Source organism: Salvelinus namaycush, chromosome 1 (genome assembly GCF_016432855.1).
Source record: "Salvelinus namaycush isolate Seneca chromosome 1, SaNama_1.0, whole genome shotgun sequence".
NCBI classification, from domain to species: Eukaryota; Metazoa; Chordata; class Actinopteri; order Salmoniformes; family Salmonidae; genus Salvelinus; species Salvelinus namaycush.
Window position 1 is genome coordinate 73,288,398 of NC_052307.1, and position 26,728 is coordinate 73,315,125.

The 26,728-nt window shown below is 40.9% G+C and overlaps 1 protein-coding gene across 2 annotated transcripts; it reads left to right on the forward strand.

Annotated features, from left to right (window-relative positions):
* Window positions 1-1,357: 1,357 nt before the first annotated feature.
* LOC120048420 (lactadherin-like) lies at window positions 1,358-26,728 on the forward strand. 2 transcript variants are annotated; one of them, XM_038994389.1, is made up of 10 exons: window positions 1,358-1,525; window positions 6,547-6,672; window positions 7,938-8,069; window positions 15,728-15,841; window positions 16,046-16,227; window positions 16,789-16,944; window positions 17,228-17,372; window positions 19,131-19,315; window positions 23,567-23,722; window positions 24,842-26,728. In XM_038994389.1, the coding sequence occupies exons 1-10, from the start codon at window positions 1,447-1,449 to the stop codon at window positions 24,983-24,985; spliced, it is 1,419 nt and encodes a 472-aa protein (XP_038850317.1). In that variant the 5' UTR covers window positions 1,358-1,446; the 3' UTR covers window positions 24,986-26,728. The 2 variants fall into 2 exon arrangements, with proteins under 2 accessions (XP_038850317.1, XP_038850306.1); XM_038994378.1 differs by having other exon boundaries at window positions 1,359-1,525; window positions 19,113-19,315.

A 26,728-nucleotide genomic window follows, 5' to 3' on the forward strand; every position in this document is an offset into this window, starting at 1 on the left:
TCCTTCAAGCAATAACTTTTGTGCAAACACACAACTTTCCTAATGGATCACACACATTCACAACACTATAACAAAATCATTTTCAAATAATCAAATGTACTTGTAGGCTTTTGATCTGTAATTACTGTAATTACTTTATGTAAGTTTGACCCATAGAAATAATTACAGTAGTGGTTCCCAAACTGTGGAGCGCGTCCCCCCCCCCCCCCCCCCCCCCATTACATACATTAGAGAGATATTTATAACTGCCAGAAATGTCCAGATCAACTAGCCCATGTCAGCTAATGTTTTTCAGCTAGGTTTTTTAGCCTATAGATTTTGTTGTAATGTTCAAGTCACTCAAATATCACATAAATACACACTAGACATGGCAAAATCTACAGAATTGCAAGGAAATTAGCTTTAAAACTGAAAAAAATTATGCACCCGTGACAAAAATGTGTGTAATTGCAGGAAATAATCTTTAAACCTGCAAATGTTCCTCAACGCCAACAAGAGGGTGTGAGCAATTTGTCTCATGAACAGGGCTTGTTCTCATATAAATAGGCGTGGCGCACACACACGGGGGGGTGAGCGGGTGTTCTCCAATTCTGGAAGAGGGTCCTGAGTGAAAAAGTTTGGAAACCCCTGAGTTAGAGGACACATTTTGAAGTAGTCAATTTCCTTCTTCTACTACTTCTATGAGTTGGCAAACAAACTGAAAGGGGGCATACTGCCACCTGGAGTGTGTTGTTTGAACAAGTATAAAAGCCAAGGTTGGCGTTTTACTGCCACCTGTAGTTATGGAATGTTTGCTCACAAGTATAATTCATTGTGATGACCTGGATGGAATTATGTGATCCTTCCTTAACCCATAGGAAGTCCCTACCCAGTAGACTACTTCAAAATTGCGAAAGTCCTCAATGGCGCTGCCCATGCTAAAACGTGCTTTTGGGCACTATAGAGTCCTCTATCTATCTCTATGGTTTGACCATAGCCACAAGTTGTTCTATTTCATTGAGAAAAACGACCACTAGGAAGCGATAAAACTCAAAATGTGGACATCAAACCCCCCAGGTCCAGATCTGCAGAGGGAAGGGTAAAAGTACCCACTATAAAGGGTACATTAGTTACTTATAGCGAAAAATGTTAGCCTACCATTGTTCTTATACTATAGCCAGACTTCACCAACATAGTAAGTTCTCTGAGTACATATGTCTATTCCAAAGTGTTTATAAAAATATATATAAAGTGAAACACAAATGTTAACACAAATTTTACAGTACAAGGTTTAGGGATCTACTCCAGCCTCCGACACGCCCACCCGCGCATTAATCCATGGAACCAGCTAATTTAGAACCCGCCTACCTTCCCTGTCAATCTCAGCCGGGAAACTAGCCGTATCTCCGTATTACATTATCCATCTGGTCTACTCTCGGAAAGAGTGGGGAATTCTCAGAAATCAACATGAAACGTCACGGGTTTTTGTGCCCTTTGACATTTATTTGCGCTTGTGTCCTTATCGCTGCCGTCTGCTCAGTGAAAGGTGAGTCCCGTTTATTTAGTTGGTTAACTAATCCAACCCTATCGCAAGAATCTACTGTTAAAGCCTAATCCTTCAAAGGGACAATCCGGAGTTCAAACAATAACAAAACGTCTGACCCGCTACTTGTTTTGGTAAACAGCTGAAAGATGTGGCTTGAGAAATATAACCACTCTCAAATTCACAGATAGACTAACCATCCATGAGGACTAACCATCCATGTGGACTGACCATCCATGTGGACTGACCATCCATGTGGACTGACCATCCATGAGGACTGACCATCCATGAGATCAAAATGATAGTGTTAACCATGTTTTGACGCTATAGACCTACAGTGTATATTTACATCGACTTTGTTTACAAACATTGGAGTAAAACAAGCTTATATTTTGGGTTCTGATGAAGGTCATGAAGCATTTATAAATTATATTCTTCAATAATCAATGGCTATATGTCATTAATTTAACAGTTCACAAATGGATGTAGCAACTCCAGATTGTCCCTTTAACGTGCAAGGACTTTATATGTTACATTCAGAGGACGTTATATGTTACATTCAGAGGACTTTATATGTTACATTCAGAGGTCTTTATATGTTACATTCAGAGGTCTTTATATGTTACATTCAGAGGTCTTTATATGTTACATTCAGAGGTAGACTGGCTCTGGCAGCCAAAACAGACAAAGACTCCATCTGAGGTTCTAGAAACATAAAGCCCTCTACTCTCATATTAGATACAAATTATTTCACAAAGTATACACTTACTGTACAGTACACTGTTTCAACCAACAGTATTTTTGAGTTACAACAAGTTTCTGGCATCCTTCTTCCATTACACACATACTGGTTACTCACAGGTGTTCATATTTGTATCATTTACCTGTATTGATTTTATTCAGATGACTATTTTTCACTGTAAAAGAACTAAGCAAAGTAACTGTCTGTAGGCCAACACTTCATTAATGCCAGATATAACTGCTGATTTTGCCTGTCATTCTCATGTCCAACTCTCTTGTATTTACTGCTCTGGCCCATACCTCTTGCATCAGACACTTACAATGCAATGTCCCAACTTTTCACCTGTAGGTCTCAGTGAAAAGGTTAAATGTCACAGGAGATGGACATCCAAATGTGGGCTGGATGATAAACATAATGGGATGAGAACTTATTGGCACACTCTTTTTAATCAGGAAACTGTAATTTTCTTGTCATGACTTCTTAGTTTTTTTGTGTAGTCAGGTCTGTAAAATGAAGGGATGTCAGTTTCTATGATCCATGATTAGTTTATCATTTAACTCATCATGAATAACATTTCCCTGCATTGCTCAGCTAAGAATGACATTTGAAGTGTTCTTTCAGTCAAGTGATTTTCCTTCTCACCTACTCAAACACACTTTTCAAGCTCTGCTTTCATCCTTTTTATGCATTTAATTGTGTCAATCATATTTTAAACATTTATCACGTATCACCACTGAAAATATTTTGTCTGTCTAATCTTAGCTAAAAAAATCACTAGAACTTAGATAGTGAAGATTGCTGCTCTTTGTCTTTGACAATTCCACGATCCAATCCAGAGGGCTGTACGTCTCTCAAATGGTCTAGGTGAGTGCAGTTGTTCAGATAACCCCCATAAACCTAAAAGATCATCAAAGGTGGCGCTTCAAAAGTGTGACGGGTATAATTTCAGTCCTGTCTGCTATTTTTAGGGCACCCCAAAGAGTAAATGTATGTAATTGAACACTTGACTCAGACATATTGTTGCCATGTGATTTTTGATGATAGACTGTCAAGCCTGTACTTAAATGTAAAGATATGGTTAGCAATGTATTTTTGTTACTCAACCCACCCCAATGCACACACAGAAGGGTTGGAAGCACAGGGTCAGCCACTGTGCAGCACCCCTGGAGCAGATGGCAGCTAGATATTAAATACTCACCAGGTTTTTACTGTCGGGCCTGTGATTCTACACGGAAACCCTCCGCTTTCTGGCCTGTCTCTCTAACTCTTTAGGCTACCTGCTACCCCCAAGTAGGATCTGTTCTCTACTAGTCCTAATGTACACACAGTATACTGTATTTCCATAAGATATTCTTCACAGAAAGTGTATAAGAAGCTGTACCGATTGAATAGGAATCATCCGTATGTGATGTTACCTGTTCCCGCTGTAAAGCAGCATTATCGGCCTACAAAGCTGCTATCTACAACCTAAAAGGGTTCTTCAGCTGTCCCCATATAACTGTTTAAAGAACCTTTTTGGTTCCAGGTAGAACCCATTTGGTTCCAGGTAGAACCCATTTGAGTTCCAGGTAGAACCCTTTACACAAAGGATTCTACATGGAACCCAAAAGAGTTCTACCTGGAACCAAAAAGGGTTCTCTTATGGGGACAGATTAATAACCCTTTTGGAACCCTTTTTTCTAAGAGTGTACAGGTGTATGGCTACTGTAATGAAAGGTCTACCTGTAAGCTTAGGCAACAATGTGCTCAATTATGTCCGCATCACTATACAACAAAACATACGTTTCTTTGCAACATCTCTTGGAATAGTTATAATGCAGAGATTTTCAGATTATCTTCAGAGAATTTAGAGAATCATCAGTTTCTCTCTGGTGATAGAATGAGCTCTGTATAGTCACTCTTATTTGTGCGGCAGGAATGTTTACCTCGACCACCTGTCCATGTTGTGTGTTGATAGGTTCAGGTGGTATACCTGACTCAAGCCCCCTGACCCTCGACACACCTAGGTCGCGTTCCACTGCTTAGACGTTGTCAGATCTTACAACGCCTGTACAGGTTTGTTACCTATCAGAGAACCACATCAATCTGCCAGTTGATGACACAGTCAATGAAGTGGCTGGCACGCAGCAACCATTGGTTGATGCATGCGACGTCTGAGCAGTGGAACGTGACCCTAGTGTTGTGTAAAAGCATTTTGCTACATCCGCAATAACATCTGCTAAATATGTGTATGTGACCAATAAAATTTGATTTGTAAGTGTTGGTCATTCCTGAAATGAGGAAAATGGAATCCACTTCGAGGTACAGTATATCCCTGGTCTGTTAATAATGTAGGGAATCCTGCATTCTTTTAGTCTGGCAGACAAACACATTCTGTTAGTGAAGTAAAGCACAGGGGGAGGTGAGAATGAAATTCACGGTCCATTTAACATGTCAGTGTGTTTGTCTGGACCCAGAGCAATAATCTTTGGCTAGTTCCCATGACAGACTGTTAACATACTGTAGCTGACCAGCCTGCTCGCAAGTTTAGGTTCTGGGTTCCGAGATGAATCTTTCACTGTGTTTAAATGTGTTTCTTAGTATCCAAGCAGCAGGAAAAGCAGAACATAAGTTATTTTGCACCCACGCACTTCATTGTTATTGCAGGTGTAGCGAAATGCTTGTGGTGTAGCGAAATTCTTGTGGTGTAGCTAAATGCTTGTACACAACACGAGGGTCGCGTTCCACTTGAATAGCTGACAGTTGGTGAATTGGTGAAAGAAACTGAAACAAGTTGATACCATTGATGATTTATTGTCATGAACCATAAACTCAAAGACCGCTGTCACTTCTGCTCCCCTTTCCATCCCTCCCTTTCCTGACTGTAATCAGCAGAGGAATTTTGGGGTTCCAGGTAGAACCCTCTGTGGAAAGGGTTCTACATGGAACCTAAAAGGGTTCTACCTGGAACCAAATGGGTTCTACTAGCAACTGAAAAGGGTTCTACCTGGAACCAAATGGGTTCTACCTGCAACCAAAAATGGTTCTCATATGGGGTCAGTCAAAGAACCCTTTAAGGTTCTAGATGGCACCTTTTTTTATAGGAATCTCCACAAAATCATGAAATGCCTTTAACTTGAAATGCCTTGTATACTTTTAACACAACACTTTCTCTCACCCCTTTGTCAGCTCCTCAAAATAAGTGTTTTAACGCTGGTGTTCATGCTGTAGAGTGTCTGTTGTCGGTTGGTTGTAAAGCCAGTATGCTCACTACAAAAGGTTGACCGAGGCTGTAAAACCCATTGATGAATAGAACAGCCCAGGTGAATGGTGAGAGGAGTGAGATCCCCACCATGCAGCCCTCTACATTACATAGACCTGGGTATCTAAAACACTTAGTAACTACATTGTACCAAGAGGGTAACTACATCAAGTATACCTGTAACTCTATAGTAAGCTACTTAGCAATACTTGACAGAGAGCACACCAACTATTTTTCTCAGGCAGGGAGCTTGTTCATGAGTGTCAACTCTAATGACCATTCTCAGCTCACCTCTTCAAACTCCTGTATGTCATTGAACCTACCCATTTGTAAAGCAACTATGATTCTGTTTTATGAATTGGAATAGTATGCTGGTATGTCATGTCATGGAGGACTGTAAGGTCACTCTTGGCTTAGTGGAACCATAAAACCACCTGTCTCCCTCTGGATGTTTCTGTCCTCTCCTTCCTGTGCTCTGTGAGTCAGCACTATGACCTCCCAGCTAACATTGGCCCTCAACATCACCACATCTCCTTTGTGTTCATGGAGGGAAACGACTCTCGTTAGAGTGCCAGTGCCTGTATTCACAAAGTGTCTCAGAGTAGGAGTGCTGACCTAGTATCAGGTCTTCCCTACCCGTGTCATCTTTTTCATTATGATCTGAAAGAATATACTGACCCTAGAGCAGCACTCCTACTGTGAGATGCTTTGTGAATACAGGACCAGGAGTCCAGGGATGTCCCTTATCAAGCCTCCAACTCTTCATGCTGTGATGTAAGATATGCTTGATCACATGTAATGGAGAGGCCATTGAGGTGAGGTGTAACTGCCTTTTGACACAGAGATTGTCAAACTGTTTAAAACATGGCAGGTGCATGGAGGCTCCATATCGTGCCTTTATGGGGCCACACTGTGACACTCCTCTCTCTCACCTCATTTTATTACCTCCCCCCTCTCTCCCTCTCTTTACCACTGTCTCTTCCCCCTCTCCCTCTCCCCCGTCTCTCTCTCTCTCTCTCTCTCTCGCTCCCCCTCTTCCAGGAGATTACTGTGAAGTGAATCTCTGCCATAACGGAGGGATGTGTGTGACCGGGGTGGGGGAGGACCCATTCATCTGTATCTGTGCTGATGCTTTTACTGGAGACACCTGCCACCTCAATGAGACTGGTAAGGAGGAGTAGCGCTAGCCAAATATGGTCAAGACAGGTCAATGAGACTGGTAAGGAGGAGTAGAGCTTGCCAAATATGGTCAAGGCAGGTCAATGAGACTGGTAAGGAGGAGTAGAGCTAGCCAAATATGGTCAAGACAGGTCAAATAGACTGGTAAGGAGGAGTAGAGCTGGCCAAATATGGTCAAGACAGGTCAAATAGACTGGTAAGGAGGAGTAGAGCTTGCCAAATATGGTCAAGACAGGTCAATGAGACTGGTAAGGAGGAGTAGCGCTAGCCAAATATGGTCAAGGCAGGTCAATGAGACTGGGAAGGAGGAGTAGAGCTAGCCAAATATGGTCAAGGCAGGTCAATGAGACTGGTAAGGAGGAGTAGAGCTTGCCAAATATGGTCAAGACAGGTCAAATAGACTGGTAAGGAGGAGTAGAGCTTGCCAAATATGGTCAAGACAGGTCAATGAGACTGGTAAGGATGAATAGAGCTTGCCAAATATGGTCAAGACAGGTCAAATAGACTGGTAAGGATGAGTAGAGCTTGCCAAATATGGTCAAGACAGGTCAAATAGACTGGTAAGGAGGAGTAGAGCTTGCCAAATATGGTCAAGACAGGTCAATGAGACTGGTAAGGAGGAGTAGAGCTAGCCAAATATGGTCAAGACAGGTCAAATAGACTGGTAAGGAGGAGTAGAGCTAGCCAAATATGGTCAAGACAGGTCAATGAGACTGGTAAGGATGAATAGAGCTTGCCAAATATGGTCAAGACAGGTCAAATAGACTGGTAAGGATGAGTAGAGCTTGCCAAATATGGTCAAGACAGGTCAAATAGACTGGTAAGGAGGAGTAGAGCTTGCCAAATATGGTCAAGACAGGTCAATGAGACTGGTAAGGAGGAGTAGAGCTAGCCAAATATGGTCAAGACAGGTCAAATAGACTGGTAAGGAGGAGTAGAGCTAGCCAAATATGGTCAAGACAGGTCAATGAGACTGGTAAGGAGGAATAGAGCTAGCCAAATATGGTCAAGGCAGGCGGACGTATTTACAAAGCTTTAAGTTTCAAATGGGACAATTCAATATACTCAGTATACTGACATTTTGGTCTTGTCACTTCATTTTTAGAAGCAAAGCTAATTTCTTGGACTGGCACCCAGGCACTGGCTTCCATTTCTGTTCGTTAAACCTGACTGTTTTTCATTAAATGAAAGCATATTCTAGTTTTTTTTCCTTGAGTGTGTCCCGTCTTTATAATTGGTCAATCCTATCTTAGGTCCCTGCATTCCCAACCCCTGCAGGAATGATGGGTCGTGTGAGGTCATCACTCCGACCAGACGAGGAGACGTGTTCAGCGAGTACGTGTGTAAATGCCAGCCTGGCTTCGAGGGCGTGCACTGCCAGATCAGTAAGTTCCTCACTTGTGACTGTACCTGTCCTAATTCGCCCTGCCGACCCGGGCTTTCCTTCAAGTAATCCCAGATCTGGATTGGTGAAAGTAATAGGGAAGTAGTCGAACATGGACAACATGTCTGTGCTACTCAGCGTTTCCCCTAGATTGTTGTCTTAAGATACATTTTTTTATCAAAAACAATTAATGCCAAATTGTTTTAGGTGAGGAGAACCAGAGCTTGGGTTGGGTAGGGTCCACTACCCCAATCCTAACTTCCACCATTCCGGTCAAAACATCAAACTGACAGACAGAATGGTGTGTCATGGCAGGTCTTGTTGAGGCATTATTTACATTAATGGGTGTAAAAGTTGGAAACGCCTGAGATATTTTCCACTCTGTGCATGAGTGTAAGAAAGCATTGTGGTGAGCTCATGATTCATGAAAGACTTTCATTCAGCTCGTTGGAGAGCTGTTAGCGAATGAGGAAATGGCAACCCACCCAAGCCTCTTAGAGTGAAAAAGCGCTTTTAAGCCATTTTGACTAAATGCAGCATGACTGGGTGAGTGGTGGATATGAATCTCCTTTCAATCTCCTGCTTGGAAGGCATAAGATGTTCAGTGTGATCTCAGCTTTTGAAGAAGTTGTGAGTTAGCTCTTTGACCTTCACTGGGGGTCCAATCTGGTCCTTACTTTAGAAAATCATTTTAAATATGTGAGTAGTACAGAAAAGACATTACCTTTCAGTCATTAGCAGACACTCATATCCAAAGGGACCTTTTGTAAGTGCTTACATGGAGCAGAATGGATTAAAACAACTGTATTATCCACATGATATGGAAATGTCCCTTCGGCTTCACACTATGACATAACAGTAACATGACATTAAAGGGGCAATCTGTGTTAAATCTTTAGACTTTTAAAATTAATTATACATGCCCATTTCTCATGAGTTTAGATCAACTGTCGTACCCTATTAGAACCCCAAATATAAACTTGTTTTACTCTTGTTTGTTAAACTTGTTTGTAAACAATGTAATTGCAGTCAAAAACTGTATAGCCTTAAAACATGGTTAAAACTATCATTTTGAGATCATGTATGGACAGTCCTTGTATCCAAAGCTCTGTCCATGAATTAGAAATATGTTGATTTCTCCAGCCCCTTCCCTCAGCTGTTAACCAAAACAGCAGCTGGGTGGCTTTGTTATTGTATCGAAACTGCAGATTGCCCCTTTAAAAACAGGGATGTCGTTATGATGACATTTACAACATTTATTTGGATAACAAAAATCTAAGAATGAGTGTTCTAAACTCTTCTATGGTGAGGAGAAGTAACTCTGCCTGCAGTGCATCCCAGGGACACACCCAGGATGTGGTGAAGCGTGGGCTACTGATGGATGGGCTTTAAATACTGTGTGTGTGTGTGTGTGTGTGTGTGTGTGTGTGTGTGTGTGTGTGTGTGTGTGTGTGTGTGTGTGTGTGTGTGTGTGTGTGTGTGTGTGTGTGTGTGTGTGTGTGTGTGTGTGTGTGTGTGTGTGTGTGTGTGTGTGTGTGTGTGTGAGAACACTGACTGGCCAGAACAATGCATTCTGAAAGTATTGGATCCTGTTTGAATAGTTTCCATCCTTCCTCAGAGCAATCACTGATCCAACCAAATTGGATACGTAACAGGCAACAGCATAGGTTCCACCACATACCTTTCACCTATCTACACTGTAAAACATTCAAGAAATCCATGTAGCTTAAATATCCAAATTGGCTGGACTTGAAATGTGTAAGTTGTTGAGCTGACATGGAATACTCTACTAACCTAATAATTTCTGCTCAGTGTGAGTTGAATTTGAAAAACAACTTACCTATTTGTGTTGCAAAGGAAACTTTAATATTTGAGTAGTAATGCGTCATATTTCAGCCTCTAAAATATACAGTACCAGTCAAAAGTTTGGACACACCTACTCCTTCCAGGGTTTTTCTTTATTTGTACTATTTTCTACATTGTAGAATAATAGTGAAGACATCAAACTATGAAATAACACATATAGAATTTAGTAACCAAAAAAGTGTTAAACAAATCAAAATATATTTGAGATGTTTCGAAGTAGCCACTCTTTGCCTTGATGATAGCTTTGCACACTCTTGGCATTTTCTCAACCAGCTTCGTGAGGTACTCACCTGGAATGCATTTCAATTAACAGGTGTGCCTTGTTAAAAGTTAATTTGTTGAATTTCTTTCCTTCTTAATGCGTTTGAGCTAATCAGTTGTGTTGTGACAAGGTAGGGTTGGTATACAGAAGATAGCCCTATTTGGTAAAAGACCAAGTCCATATTTATGGCAAGAACAGCTCAAATAAGCAAAGAGAAATGACAGCACATCATTACTTTAAGACATGAAGGTCAATCAATCCGGAAAATTTCAAGAACTTTTAAGTTTCTTAAAGTGCTTTGATAAAACTGGCTCTCATGAGGACCGCCACAGGAAAGGAAGACCTCTGCTACAGAGGATGTTCATTAGAGTTAACTGCACCTCAGATTCAAGTTCAAGTAACAGACACATCTCAACAACTGTTCAATGGAGACTGCGGGAATCAGGCCTTCATGGTCATATTGCTGCAAAGAAACCACTGCTAAAGGACACCAATAAGAAGAAGAGACTTGCTTGGGCCAAGAAACACGAGCAATGAACATTAGATCGGTGTAAATCTGTCCTTTGGTCTGATGAGTCCAAATTTGAGATTTTTGGTTCCAATCACTGTGTCTTTGTGAGACACAGAGTAGGTGAACGGATGATCATGCTTCACGGTGGGAACCACACATGCGGAGGAGGTGTGATGGTGTGGTGGTGCCTTGCAGGTGACACTGTCTGTGATTTATTTAGAATTCAAGGCACACTTAACCAGCATGGCTTCCACAGCGATACCCCATCCCATCTGGTTTGCGCTTAGTGGGACTATCATTTGTTTTTCAACAGGACAATGACCCAAAACACACCTCCAGGCTGTGTAATGGCTATTTGACCAAGAAGGAGAGTGATGGAGTGACCTGTTCTCCACAATCACCTGACCTCAACCCAATTGAGATGGTTTGGGATGAGTTGGACCACAGAGTGAAGGAAAAGCAGCCAACAAGTGCTCAGCATATGTGTGTTGGAACTCCTTCAAGACTGTTGAAAAAGCATTCCATGTGAAGCTGGTTGAGAGAATGCCAAGAGTGTGCAAAGCTGTCATCAAGGCAAAGGGTGGCTACTTCGAGGAATCTAAAATATAGAATATATTTGAGTTGTTAAACAGTTTTCTTTGTTTATGACATGATTCCATATGTGTTATTTCATAGTTTTGATGTCTTCACTATTATTCTACAACGTAGAAAATAATAAAAATAAAGAAAAACCCTTGAATGAGTAGGTGTGTCCAAACTTCTGACTGGTACTGTATGTAATAATGATAAACTGGTCCCTGACAAAAAATGTAATAAAGTCAAATGGAACTTGCAAAGGCAAGAGAAATTGGACTCACGTTGAGCATAAATAATTGGGTTAATGGGGTATACCATTTCAGCTCAACAATTTCCCAATTTTAAATTCAGCCATCTTGGATATTTATGTTCAACTGACTTTTTCTAAGTTGCATGTTTTGTGTGTACAAGCTTCTACCAGGTTTTCTCTAATACCCCCCTAGCCAGCCAGGAACTCTCCCTCTGAGGCATCTTTACAGCAATTAGCCATGGTCCACTCTAATCTCAGAAGGCTTTAGCAGAGCGAGGAGAGCGCTGCCAGTCCTGCTCTCTACACAGTAGGCCTCGCTATTGAGAGCCTCAGTGCTAGTTGGGTCAGTAGTTGCCATCTCATTAAAATAAACTGATATTCATGCATGGACTGGTACAAGACTTTTCACATTCCAGATTAGGATCTAGGAGGCTAATGCCACTATAACCCTTGTCCTTTCCATTCATTTCCTTGGTTTGTCCAAGTTTTCCATTGAAAGTCCAGAATCTGATTGAAAAACCAGGCGCGCTGATGCGACTACAAAACTGTAGATGATTCATAGCATATTTATAACCTCTAACTGCTAGTCTGACCACCTATTGCAGTGTTTTTGCTGTTTGGTTGTCACCGCCCACGTTTGTTCTTGTTCCACCAGACGTCATAGATGTTATAGGCCTGTAGGGAGGGTGGATCCCAGTACTGTCTTGTTAGTCCATCTTTGACACCAACATTCTCCTGCTTGGGTAGTGGTTGGATATACTGCTGTTTGTTATGGTCCCCATTATTCTAGAATCTTCTGCCCTTCCTTCTAAGAATGGATCAAACCACTCTTCCTTCTGTCAGTGTCCCTGTCTGTCATTGGCACAGACGTAGACACATACACACATGCAGGCGCACGCACACACACATATACACACACACACACACAGTCTAAAGACACACCTACGGCATTTAATCTACCTAATCAAGGTCAGAGATGTTATTTACGGAGTAGATTCTCAGAATGACTGGAGGGTGTGTGTGTGTGTGTGTGTTTTTTTGTGTATGTGCATGCACGTGGGTGTGTGTGCTTGTATTTCTCAGTGTGGGTGTGTGTGTTGTCACGCCGTTGATCGGAATGGGTTTTAGAGTTGGGACCAATCCTCTTAGAGTTAACGGGAACAGCAGCTAAACAGAGATGTAGTGTTAAAGTGCTGTCTGCCCCCTAGATTACAACCTGGAAGTGGCTCCCAGAGACACTTAGATTGCTATAAACACAGTTTTCAACCACTGTGTTTACTGTTTATGGCCTATTTTAAAATTCCAGGGATGAGTAATTACAATATCAAGATGTTCTATCTCTATGGTTACCTAATATTTCTGTCCGATGACCCACCAAACCATTTTGGAATTTTCCTGTGACTCACGGGCACTGAATGAATGAACAAAGCAGATTTTTTGAAGGTCCACACTCTAGAACGAATCAGTAATGACTCACTAACGGGTACCGACCCACCATTTGAAATATACGGTTTTATCAGACAACAATAATCACTTATACAATTCCCCTGATGCCAATGACCTTGTTGAATAATTTTTGTTGTTGTTCTTCATTAAGAACCAAACAGAATCAAACAGAGAGGGACCTACCAATGTTTTCTGTTGCAAAACATTTTGCTATGGTTTGCTATGGTGTGGACTAATGAATACAGCCCAGGCATAAATCCATGTTATTTATAATACAACTGAGCCCCCTGGTGGGGACTATAAAGAGCTACAGCAGTGGACAGACTACCATAGACTACTCCCAGATCACCTCACCCTGCAGGCACAACATAGAACACACCCAAAACCACAACCCTGCCCTTCACCTGTGGTAATTTATGATGCCTGGCCCCAAAGTTTCCCCCAACTGTGCCCCTGTCATCACCCCTGTGTCTTAGAGAACACACCTGCAGAGAGGCATTATGGAGGCACGCTGGTGGTATTGTGGTGCTTCAAGGTTCACCCACCTGGCTGATTAGCCTGCATGCCAGGTAGTCTTACTACTGGGTTATATCTGATTTACCTTTGGGGTACAAGTGTACTGCATTTAACCATCAGGGACTGTGTTCTCTCCTGCTCAGGTCCAGGGAGGGTTTTAGATGTCAGACCCAGTGGGCAGAACTGGTTCATTCTGATGTATTTTCAATCGTTATGGTCTGGTTGTATAGAGCAAATCTAGTTATATGACCAGATAAGGACAACAATGTTTAGTCTTTCTTGATGTCTTCCTGAAACAAATCCATCCAGAAAATCATTATGTGACATAATGAAGTCCCATATGCATATGTCAGGACAAGGTTTATTATGTGACATAATGAAGTCCCATGTCAGATTCCTATGTTAAGACAAGGTTTATTATGTGACATAATGAAGTCCCATGTCAGATTCCTATGTCAGGACAAGGTTTATTATGATGACATAATGAAGTCCCATGTCAGATTCCTATGCCAGGACAAGGTTTATTATGTGACATAATGAAGTCCCATGTCAGATTCCTATGTCAGGACAAGGTTTATTATGATGACATAATGAAGTCCCATGTCAGATTCCTATGTTAGGACAAGGTTTATTATGTGACATTATGAAGTCCCATGTCAGATTCCTATGTTAGGACAAGGTTTATTATGATGACATAATGAAGTCCCATGTCAGATTCCTATGTTAGGACAAGGTTTATTATGTGACATTATGAAGTCCCATGTCAGATTCCTATGTCAGGACAAGGTTTATTATGATGACATTATGAAGTCCCATGTCAGATTCCTATGTCAGGACAAGGTTTATTATGTGACATTATGAAGTCCCATGTCAGATTCATATGTCAGGACAAGGTTTATTATGTGACATAATGAAGTCCCATATTCCTGTGTAAGGACAAGGTTTATTATGTGACATAATGAAGTCCCATGTCAGATTCCTATGTCAGGACAAGGTTTATTATGTGACATAATGAAGTCCCATGTCAGATTCCTATGTCAGGACAAGGTTTATTATGTGTCATTATGAAGTCCCATGTCAGATTCCTATGTCAGGACAAGGTTTATTATGATGACATAATGAAGTCCCATGTCAGATTCCTATGTCAGGACAAGGTTTATTATGATGACATTATGAAGTCCCATGTCAGATTCCTATGTTAGGACAAGGTTTATTATGTGACATAATGAAGTCCCATGTCAGATTCCTATGTTAGGACAAGGTTTATTATGTGTCATTATGAAGTCCCATGTCAGATTCCTATGTCAGGACAAGGTGTATTATGTGTCATTATGAAGTCCCATGTCAGATTCCTATGTCAGGACAAGGTTTATTATGTGACATAATGAAGTCCCATGTCAGATTCCTATGTCAGGACAAGGTTTATTATGTGACATAATGAAGTCCCATGTCAGATTCCTATGTTAGGACAAGGTTTATTATGTGTCATTATGAATTCCCATGTCAGATTCCTATGTTAGGACAAGGTTTATTATGTGTCATTATGAAGTCCCATGTCAGATTCCTATGTCAGGACAAGGTTTATTATGATGACATAATGAAGTCCCATGTCAGATTCCTATGTCAGGACACGGTTTATTATGTGACATTATGAAGTCCCATGTCAGATTCATATGTCAGGACAAGGTTTATTATGTGACATAATGAAGTCCCATGTCAGATTCCTATGTCAGGACAAGGTTTATTATGATGACATAATGAAGTCCCATGTCAGATTCCTATGTCAGGACAAGGTTTATTATGTGTCATTATGAAGTCCCATGTCAGATTCCTATGTTAGGACAAGGTTTATTATGTGACATAATGAAGTCCCATGTCAGATTCCTATGTCAGGACAAGGTTTATTATGATGACATAATGAAGTCCCATGTCAGATTCCTATGTTAGGACAAGGTTTATTATGTGTCATTATGAAGTCCCATGTCAGATTCCTATGTCAGGACAAGGTTTATTATGTGTCATTATGAAGTCCCATGTCAGATTCCTATGTTAGGACAAGGTTTATTATGTGTCATTATGAAGTCCCATGTCAGATTCCTATGTCAGGACAAGGTTTATTATGATGACATAATGAAGTCCCATGTCAGATTCCTATGTCAGGACAAGGTTTATTATGATGACATACCCAACTTCTATATAACTGTGTCTATCTCTTGTGCTTGTCCTGTCTAGATGTGAATGACTGTGAGAAGCAGCCATGTAAGAACGGTGGGATGTGTCGAGATCTGGATGGTGACTACACCTGCCTGTGCCCTTCACCCTACGTTGGAAAGCAATGCCAGCTCCGTAAGTATAGGGCAGGGGAATCGCTGTGTAGTAGAGACTGAAACATGTCTACAACTCTGTGTATTACACGTTATGAACTGTCTCTCTTTGTACTTTAAGTCACAACCAGTATGTCCATATTAGAGATTATAACCTGTGTAAGTACAACTATAACCTATGTAAGACGTTATAACATATGTATGTCTGTGTATGTGTTGGTTCCAGGTTGTATCTCTCTGATGGGGATGGAGGGAGGAGAAATCGTAGAGTCTCAGATCTCGGCCTCCTCTGTACACTATGGCATTATGGGTCTTCAGCGCTGGGGTCCAGAACTGGCCCGGCTCAACAACCAGGGCATGGTCAACGCCTGGACCGCCGCCAACCATGACAAGAACCCCTGGATGGAGGTTAGAGAACAAAGTCAGTTTAGTAAATAATCACTTGATGTGGTAATCGTGTTCTCAAATGGTAGGTCATAACCCACTGGTGGACCGTGGCCAGCTCCTCATGGGTCCAGACTAAACCTTGGCTTGAAACATGCTTTTCTACTTGATGAAGTCACTCAATCTGGCCTCTCTATGGACGTTGTCATGGAAAAGAAATGAAACACCTTTTGATTTGTCTGAATGATGCCACACAGCTCTAGTAAAGTCTAAGCATGCAGTACACATATAAACAGCCATACACTGTACACTCTCAGAAAAAAAGGTGCCATCTAGAACATAAAAGGGTTCTTTGGCTGTCCCCATAGGAGAACCCTTTGAAGAACCCTTTTTGGTTCCAGCAATAACCCTTTTGGGTTCGATGTAGAATCCTTTCTAGCTGGAACAAAAAAAATGTTCCTATGGGGACAACTGTAGAAACCTTTTGGAACCCTTTTCTTCTAAGAGTGTATCATCTAAATCCCAGTGGGGAGGATGATTAGTGGTTTGACCCCTGTCTGACCTCTCTCTGACCTCCGACCCTAGATCAACATGCAAAAGAAGATGCGCCTAACTGGCATCATCACCCAGGGTGCCAGTCGAATGGGCATAGCTGAGTACATTAAGGTCTTTAAAGTGTCTTCCAGCTTTGATGGTAAGACCTACACCCCCTACAGACCAGCGGGACAGAGGAAGGACAAGGTGACTTTACAATATGACTTTACCATAGTAATATGCATTTATAGTTAGTGACTCAGTGTAAGTTCATTTAAACAGTTGTCCCATTTCCTACAGTCTACAATAAAGGGTCAGATACGTTTCATCCTCTTAATGGTTAAGGTCAGAATGGTGGGAGGTTTAAGCTGTTCCTAGATCTGTTCCTAGATCTGTTCCTACTGGCATGTTTTACTTGGAGCTGTACAGTTGCTCCCACATGAATGCCTGTAACAACTTGGTGACCTCACTTCTGTGCCCTGTGCCACAGGTGTTTGTGGGTAACATTGATAATGACAGCACCAAGACCAACCTGTTTGACCCTCCCATCGTGGCCCAGTTCATCCGTGTCATTCCTGTGGTGTGTCGCAAGGCCTGCACCCTGCGTATGGAGCTGGTGGGCTGTGAGCTCAATGGTAAACAGACACCTCTACACGGGGAAATAGAGAGGAAAGACGACTAGACTGCATCTCAATGGTTTGAATTATCTTCCTTTCCTCCTCGTCTGCATCGATCTGGAAACTCAGGACAGGTGATAGAAATATGGTCTGGCCATTTGATGTCTTGTTTTTTACATCAGATGATAATAAGGAGAATAAGAGAGGAAGCCACTCCAGACTATTGAGATGCAGCTGTAAATAAAACCCCATTCAAAACCCCAGGGACATTCAGAGTCCTCTGCCTGAACCACAAATAGATATTGAGAAAACTTACAAGCCCACCAAGTAAAAGGCATTAAGTTGGGTACATGCAGTCTCCTTGTGTTGACACTGTGGCTCTTCTGTCCAGCTTGCTGACAGTAAGAGGGGTTTGTTTAGATGGCCTAACACTAGTCTAGATTTAGTTATGGTTAGACCACATACTGTAGGGAATGGTTTGGACAGCATTCAGAGGGAGACCCATGCCGTGCAACAATGGAGACGGAATTCCTGACGAAAGCACCACCCATACACTCACGCACACTCACACACCATGTCCATATGTGTTTCCAGCCCCACCCTATTACTCAGTGTGTATAGAGCTACAGTTCAAATTGACTTGCTGCTAGTAAGGCTATTGGGCACTTTTCCTATTCCCCATTATTTTCCTATTCCCCATTATTTTCCTATTCCCTGCCTCACCTTTCCTATTCATTTCAATGCCTCCTTTATACAATTGATATTTGTTTATTATCAATATCTGTCTGGTACTTTTCATTCCCTGCTTTCATTACTTGGTCTTATTATTGACTTTCTGTACTGTGCCTTTACACAGGAAATAATCTGCCATACATATCTGTCCTACACTGTTTATGTCATGCTACCTGTCCTACATTGTTTATGTCATGCTATCTACAGTACACTTCACTGTTTATGTCATGCTATCTGTCCTACACTGTTTATGTCATGCTACCTGTCCTATGCTGTTTATGTCATGCTATCTACAGTACACTTCACTGTTTGTCATGCTATCTACAGTACACTTCACTGTTTATGTCATGCCACATGTCCTACACTGTTTATGTCATGCTATCTGTCCTACACTGTTTATGTCATGCTATCTGTCCTACACTGTTTATGTCATGCTATCTGTCCTATGCTGTTTATTTCATGCTACCTGTCCTACACTGTTTGTCATGCTATCTACAGTACACTTCACTGTTTATGTCATGCCACATGTCCTACACTGTTTATGTCATGCTATCTGTCCTACACTGTTTATGTCATGCTATCTGTCCTACACTGTTTATGTCATGCTATCTGTCCTACACTGTTTATGTCATGCCACATGTCCTACACTGTTTATGTCATGCTATCTGTCCTACACTGTTTATGTCATGCTATCTGTCCTATGCTGTTTATGTCATGCTATCTGTTCTTCACTGTTTATGTCATGCTAACGATCCTACACTGTTTATGTCATGCTATCTGTCCGTCACTGTTTATGTCATGTTGTCAAATTAATCGATCAATCAGTAAGTGGCTAATCTACATGCCTTGAGCTGCAGTGTTGGCTGGTGGAGGGATAAATTAGGAGGACGGGCTCCTTGTAATGTACTCCACTGAGTGGGTGGTTCTTCACTTGGGTGTGGTCATTGGTTTCTCTCTATTGGTTCTCTGTCTTTCACCTCCGCTCCTTTCCTGTCCATCATTGTCTCTCTGCTGTTTCGTTTACAGTATATTCCAACACGACAGGTTGCTCTGAGCCAATGGGCATGAAGTCCCGCCTCGTCTCTGATGGACAGCTCTCGGCGTCCAGTGCCTTCCGCACCTGGGGCATTGATGCCTTCACCTGGCACCCACAGTTCGCCCGGCTAGACAAACAGGGCAAGACCAACGCCTGGTCCCCCGCCACGAACAACCGCTCAGAGTGGCTACAGGTGAGACTGACTCCACCAGCGCTAATATAATGATGAGATCTCCTCTTTTAAAGGGGCAATATGGATTCCAAAAACAAACCACTTGTTTTGGTAAACAGCTAAGGGATGGGGCCTGGAGAAATGTAACCACACTCAAATTCATAGACAGAGCTATGGATGCAAGGACTGAACATCCATGAGCTCAAAAGCATAGTTTTAACCATGTTTTGAAGTTAGTGTTTGTTTAAAATTACATTGTTTACAAACAATGGAGTAAAGCAGCTAAACGTCTATTCTTTAAGAACCAATAGCAGCTATATACACTACCATTCAATAGCTAGCTATATACACTACCATTCAATAGCTAGCTATATACACTACCATTCAATAGCAGCTATATACACTACCATTCAATAGCTAGCTATATACACTACCATTCAATAGCAGCTATATACACTACCATTCAATAGCAGCTATATACACTACCATTCAATAGCTAGCTATATACACTACCATTCAATAGCTAGCTATATACACTACCATTCAATAGCAGCTATATACACTACCATTCAATAGCAGCTATATACACTACCATTCAATATCAGCTATATACACTACCATTCAATAGCTAGCTATATACACTACCATTCAATAGCTAGCTATATACACTACCATTCAATAGCTAGCTATATACACTACCATTCAATAGCTAGCTATATACACTACCATTCAATAGCTAGCTATATACACTACCATTCAATAGCTAGCTATATACACTACCATTCAATAGCTAGCTATATACACTACTATTCAATAGCAGCTATATACACTACCATTCAATAGCTAGCTATATACACTACCATTCAATAGCTAGCTATATACACTACCATTCAATAGCAGCTATATACACTACCATTCAATAGCTAGCTATATACACTACCATTCAATAGCAGCTATATACACTACCATTCAATAGCAGCTATATACACTACCATTCAATAGCTAGCTATATACACTACCATTCAATAGCTAGCTATATACACTACCATTCAATAGCAGCTATATACACTACCATTCAATAGCAGCTATATACACTACCATTCAATAGCAGCTATATACACTACCATTCAATAGCTAGCTATATACACTACCATTCAATAGCAGCTATATACACTACCATTCAATAGCTAGCTATATACACTACCATGCAATAGCTAGCTATATACACTACCATTCAATAGCTAGCTATATACACTACCATTCAATAGCTCGCTATATACACTACCATTCAATAGCTCGCTATATACACTACCATTCAATAGCTCGCTATATACACTACCATTCAATAGCTCGCTATATACACTACCATTCAATAGCTCGCTATATACACTACCATTCAATAGCTCGCTATATACACTACCATTCAATAGCAGCTATATACACTACCATTCAATAGCTAGCTATATACACTACCATTCAATAGCTAGCTATATACACTACCATTCAATAGCTAGCTATATACACTACCATTCAATAGCTAGCTATATACACTACCATTCAATAGCTAGCTATATACACTACCATTCAATAGCTAGCTATATACACTACCATTCAATAGCTAGCTATATACACTACCATTCAATAGCTAGCTATATACACTACCATTCAATAGCTCGCTATATACACTACCATTCAATAGCTCGCTATATACACTACCATTCAATAGCTCGCTATATACACTACCATTCAATAGCAGCTATATACACTACCATTCAATAGCAGCTATATACACTACCATTCAATAGCTAGCTATATACACTACCATTCAATAGCAGCTATATACACTACCATTCAATAGCTAACTATATACACTACCATTCAATAGCTAGCTATATACACTACCATTCAATAGCTAGCTATATACACTACCATTCAATAGCTCGCTATATACACTACCATTCAATAGCTCGCTATATACACTACCATTCAATAGCTCGCTATATACACTACCATTCAATAGCTAGCTATGTACACTACCATTCAATAGCTAGCTATGTACACTACCATTCAATAGCTAGCTATGTACACTACCATTCAATAGCTAGCTATGTACACTACCATTCAATAGCTCGCTATGTACACTACCATTCAATAGCTCGCTATGTACACTACCATTCAATAGCTCGCTATATACACTACCATTCAATAGCAGCTATATACACTACCATTCAATAGCAGCTATATACACTACCATTCAATAGCTAGCTATATACACTACCATCCAATAGCTAGCTATATACACTACCATCCAATAGCTAGCTATATACACTACCATTCAATAGCTCGCTATATACACTACCATTCAATAGCTCGCTATATACACTACCATTCAATAGCTCGCTATATACACTACCATTCAATAGCTCGCTATATACACTACCATTCAATAGCTCGCTATATACACTACCATTCAATAGCTCGCTATATACACTACCATTCAATAGCTCGCTATATACACTACCATTCAATAGCTCGCTATATACACTACCATTCAATAGCTCGCTATATACACTACCATTCAATAGCTCGCTATATACACTACCATTCAATAGCTCGCTATATACACTACCATTCAATAGCTCGCTATATACACTACCATTCAATAGCTCGCTATATACACTACCATTCAATAGCTCGCTATATACACTACCATTCAATAGCTCGCTATATACACTACCATTCAATAGCTCGCTATATACACTACCATTCAATAGCTCGCTATATACACTACCATTCAATAGCTCGCTATATACACTACCATTCAATAGCTCGCTATATACACTACCATTCAATAGCTCGCTATATACACTACCATTCAAAAGTCTGGGGTCACTTAGAAATGGCCTTGTTTTTGAAGGCTATTCCATGCGAGAAATCGCCAAGAAACTGAAGATCTGGTACAACGCTGTGTTCTACTCCCTTCCCAGAACAGCGCAGACTGGCTCTAACCAGAATAGAAAGAGGAGTGGGAGGCCCCGGTGCACAACTGAGCAAGAGGACTAGTACATTAGAGTGTCTATTTTGAGAAACAGACGCCTCACAAGTCCTCAAATGGCAGCTTCATTAAATAGTACCCGCAATCTCTTCAGAGTACCTCAACAAATTGACAACTACAATGCCAAAGGTCTGCAAGGCTGTAATTGCTGCAAATAGAGGATTCTTTGACAAAAGCAACGTTTGAAGGACACAATTATTATTTCAATGAAAAATCATTATTTATAACCTTGTCAACGTCTTGACTATATTTCCTATTCATTTTGCAACTCATTTCATGTATGTTTTCATGGAAAACAAGGACCTTTCTAAGTGACCCCAAACTTTTGAACAGTAGTGTAAGTAAAATACATGTATGTACCAATCCCACATTGCCATTTTAAACTGTCTTCTCTAACAAAGGATTACAGGTGGCACTTTATTTTACGGTTTAGAAATGACATGGTAATTACTTGGAAGTTACTTGGTAAAATGGTATTCATACAGTAATAACCTATGAGTTACTTGTTTGTGTCTTTAGGATGGGAACTTTTAGCTACCAGGTAGTTCCCAGTTGTGTTGAATTAGTTGTAGTACGTACCAGAGTGTACAGATTGTTACTGCATCATTTCTTACTAAATACCATCTAGATATCAATGGAAACAGTGCTTAGAGGAAGGATCACTTTCTCTTCCTAATATGATTTGTAACACAAAAAGTAATGGATCATTTTTATCATCCTTGTGGGATTCTGACATCTGTTCTTGCTTCATACTATTTTATATGATGAAACAGCTATTCAATATTGGGCACAAATTGTGTGGGAAAACAGACATCAGGGATAGGAGTCTGACATACGTTGATGTAGGATCTTTGTTTATAAACTTCACCCCGCGCACACACTTCTTATTCTGAAAAGTGAAGACATTCCTGTGAGGGGAGTCTACCTTGTAGTAGTTGTAGGTTTTTATGACACTGATGAAGGTCAGATGGACGAAACGTTTGAAATGGAATAAACCTTTTCATTTTTTCACCTGAAATCAATGTGTGTGAACTATCCTTCTCTTTTTTACTATGGTTTTTCTACAGTAGCCAAGACACGTTTTGTGATTTAATTTGACCTTGGGAAAAGAGCTACTTCGTAAATACCAAAATACAGGGTTCATTGAATTGAAGGTATTATCTCATCATTAATCTGGTATATATGTTACTGTCTTGTCCTCCATGATCCTGTCCCAGGTGGACCTGGAGAAGACCAAGCATCTGACAGGCATCATCACCCAGGGGGCCAAGGACTTTGGGGTGGTGCAGTTTGTGTCCGCCTTCAAAGTGGCCTACAGCGACGACGGACAGGCCTGGAACCTGGTGAAGGATGAGAACACCAACACAGAGAAGGTCTGTGAACCACTGCTCACAACGTATTCTCATTATGACAGTCTCATATATTGGGGCTCCCCAACAAAATAAGTATTTTTCAGCCTCATAGTTCTGATAAGCTTAACTAGCTTCCTTTCCTTGTCTCCTCTCCATCATCGCCACTTATCTGTTAGATGATAAGTCTACCCAGCCATTCCAATGTTCATAAAGGAAAGGAGAGAAAGCCATTTAAAAGTAAAAAAACACAGACACATACTCTAATCTTTTTTACCCTGACTATTTGATTTTGACAGTAGGGATAAGGGGTTTTGCAAACCTCTGCACAGTTTGTTGACATGAGTTGGGACCTGACTGTGTTTTCCGTGCCAATTTACGGACCCCCTCTCCGGACTCCCACCCTGTGTGTGGAGTGTATCCCCTGGCCCTCTGTGTGAATGATCTCTTTACTTCCTGTTTTGCCCCTGGCTGGATAAGTGCTAGTGACGCTCACCCCTGTAGCCCCCCTCTCTGTGTGGAATAGGAGAGGCCAATCTTCACCCCCATGGGAGTGCTGCAAGCAAGGGGCTGTTTAAATTTGCATTGGGGGCCTACACTGAATAATTCAATGACCTTCAGTGACGTATAAACAACCAATCTTTTCATTGAGTGTAGACCCTTGACATTATATGACGTAGCCAGGGGCTTCCTCAGAGGGACTGGGAGGGGAGTTGTGTTTGGGTCGTAAGGCTGTCATCATGAATGAGGTCATAGTTCAGACCAATTTTACAACCCTTGATGGGAGGCCTCAGACTTTGACCTTTACATATTGGTTCATAATAGATCTGTCCTCCCATTCAGTAGTACCATTAAAAATGACTGTTTCAATGAATATGGTGAATATTGAAGTTTATCTGAACAATAACTGTTACACACATGAAGTAATGTCTTAACATTGACCATTGATGTGTGTGTTCCCTGACAGATTTGGTAGTTAACCATTGATGTGTGTGTTCCCTGACAGATATTGTAGTTGGACATTGATGTGTGTGTGTTCCCTGACAGATTTGGTAGTTAACCATTGACCATTGATGTGTGTGTGTTCCCTGACAGATTTGGTAGTTAACCATTGACCATTGATGTGTGTGTGTTCCCTGACAGATTTTCCAAGGCAACATTGACAACAACATGCATAAGAAGAACCTGTTTGAGCCTCCGTTCTACGCCCGCTACCTGCGCGTTGTGCCCTGGGAGTGGCACGAGCGCATCACCCTGCGCATGGAGCTGCTGGGCTGTGACTTCTAGAACTACATTACCCATAATCCACCAGTGCTCCACTCAGCCCTTCACCCAGTCTCCATACCGTACCTGTTCACACTTGACCCACACTGGAATTAGTCACACCTTCCTCTGCACCAGGACATAGAAATCTAATGTATAGAATGTACATTGGGAAAATGTGTCAGGTTCTAACGTTCCAGAACTTTGTATCAATAGAATATGCTCCAGATTAAGTCTGCTCTACAGCTTGTATTTCTACAAATATTTTTCAGATTTTTTATTATCTAGCTAAAACTGATCAATTCCAATTGGTTTTCAAATCTTTCCACAGTGACTGTGGCACAGTGTCAATTCTAAATATATGGGCTCTCACATTCTCTTTGTAGAATTAGGGTATGTCTGAAATGACAGCCTATTCCCTATGTAGTGCACAATTTTTGACCTATTGGCTGTACATGTGCTGTGGTCAAAAGTAGCACAGTATAGGGAACATGTCAGACAAACCCTTCCCCCAGCGCTGCCAGTTGCAACACGTTCCAAACACTCACAGTTCTGTGTGATGTCACTTTGCCAGCCGACCTAGCAGCTGCTTGTCCCGCCGTGCTCTCTGACATTATGTATCCAGGGTGAGAGCCTTCTATTTACAGCAGTGGTATTCAGAGTCAGGGTCGCCAAATAAAAATAACATCCTATCCCAGTCGGCGTGGACTTATCCTAGTTGGTGGCAACCTAAAAAATGAAGAGTAGCCAACAGATTATTGTATTGGACAATATACGTTTTTGAGAAAGATTGGTTCTCTTAATTTTTATAAGAGCGATGAAAAGACAATGAATTGAAGGTTATTTGTTGATGTAAAAATCTAAACTTAGAGATTTGAAGGTTGTGTTTTTAGATTTGGGTTGGGGTCACCAGAAATTCTGCAGAAAAAATGTGGTCCCTGCTGAAAAAGTTTGAATAGCACTGATTTAACACAGGAGGCTGGTGGCACCTTCATTGGGGAGGACGGGCTCGTAGTAATGGCTGTCGCAGAATTAATGGAATGGTATCAAACACACGGTTTCTATGTGTTTGATGCCACTCCATTCGCTCCATTCCAGCCATTATTATAAGCTGTCTTCCCCTCATCAGCCTCCACTGTGATTTACAGTAAACAAAAGGCTCTGTCGAGGACCACAAAAAAGCAGCTTGCAGTCCTGATGTGGCCCCCAGACCTGGAGTTAAAGACCCCTGGTCTACCATAATATAGATGGGAGTGTATCGCAGGGAGAGTAGACACATCAGCTGGTCGATATGAGCACTTAGTAGTATATTAAAGCAGGGCCTGTGTGCAATATACTTTTTGGTAAATAGCTGGACATAATAAATTAACAAATGTGTTAATTGACAATGGAATTACTCTACTGTATATTACCTATACTGTATATTAATTGAAGGAAGGACATTGCTTTTTAAAGTGAAACTGAAAGCTGCAAAGGATTGTTCAGTATGATAGTATGATGTACCTTTCACACTTGATCCATGACTTCAGTTTTTTTCCAATTTAGCAGATTTGTTTATGTTCTAATAGTAATCATGCATTCCAAGTAGGCCTAAAACAGGGTTTTCCCATAATTTATTAGCAGAAATGAAATTGTACAGACAAGTAGAAATTATTGAGTGAGTAGAAATTATTAGACAATATGTTGTGGTTTTTAATTATTTTTTAAAGAAATCAAATATGTTGGTCTTCAACAGACATCATTAATTTAAAAAAGTTGAAAAACCTG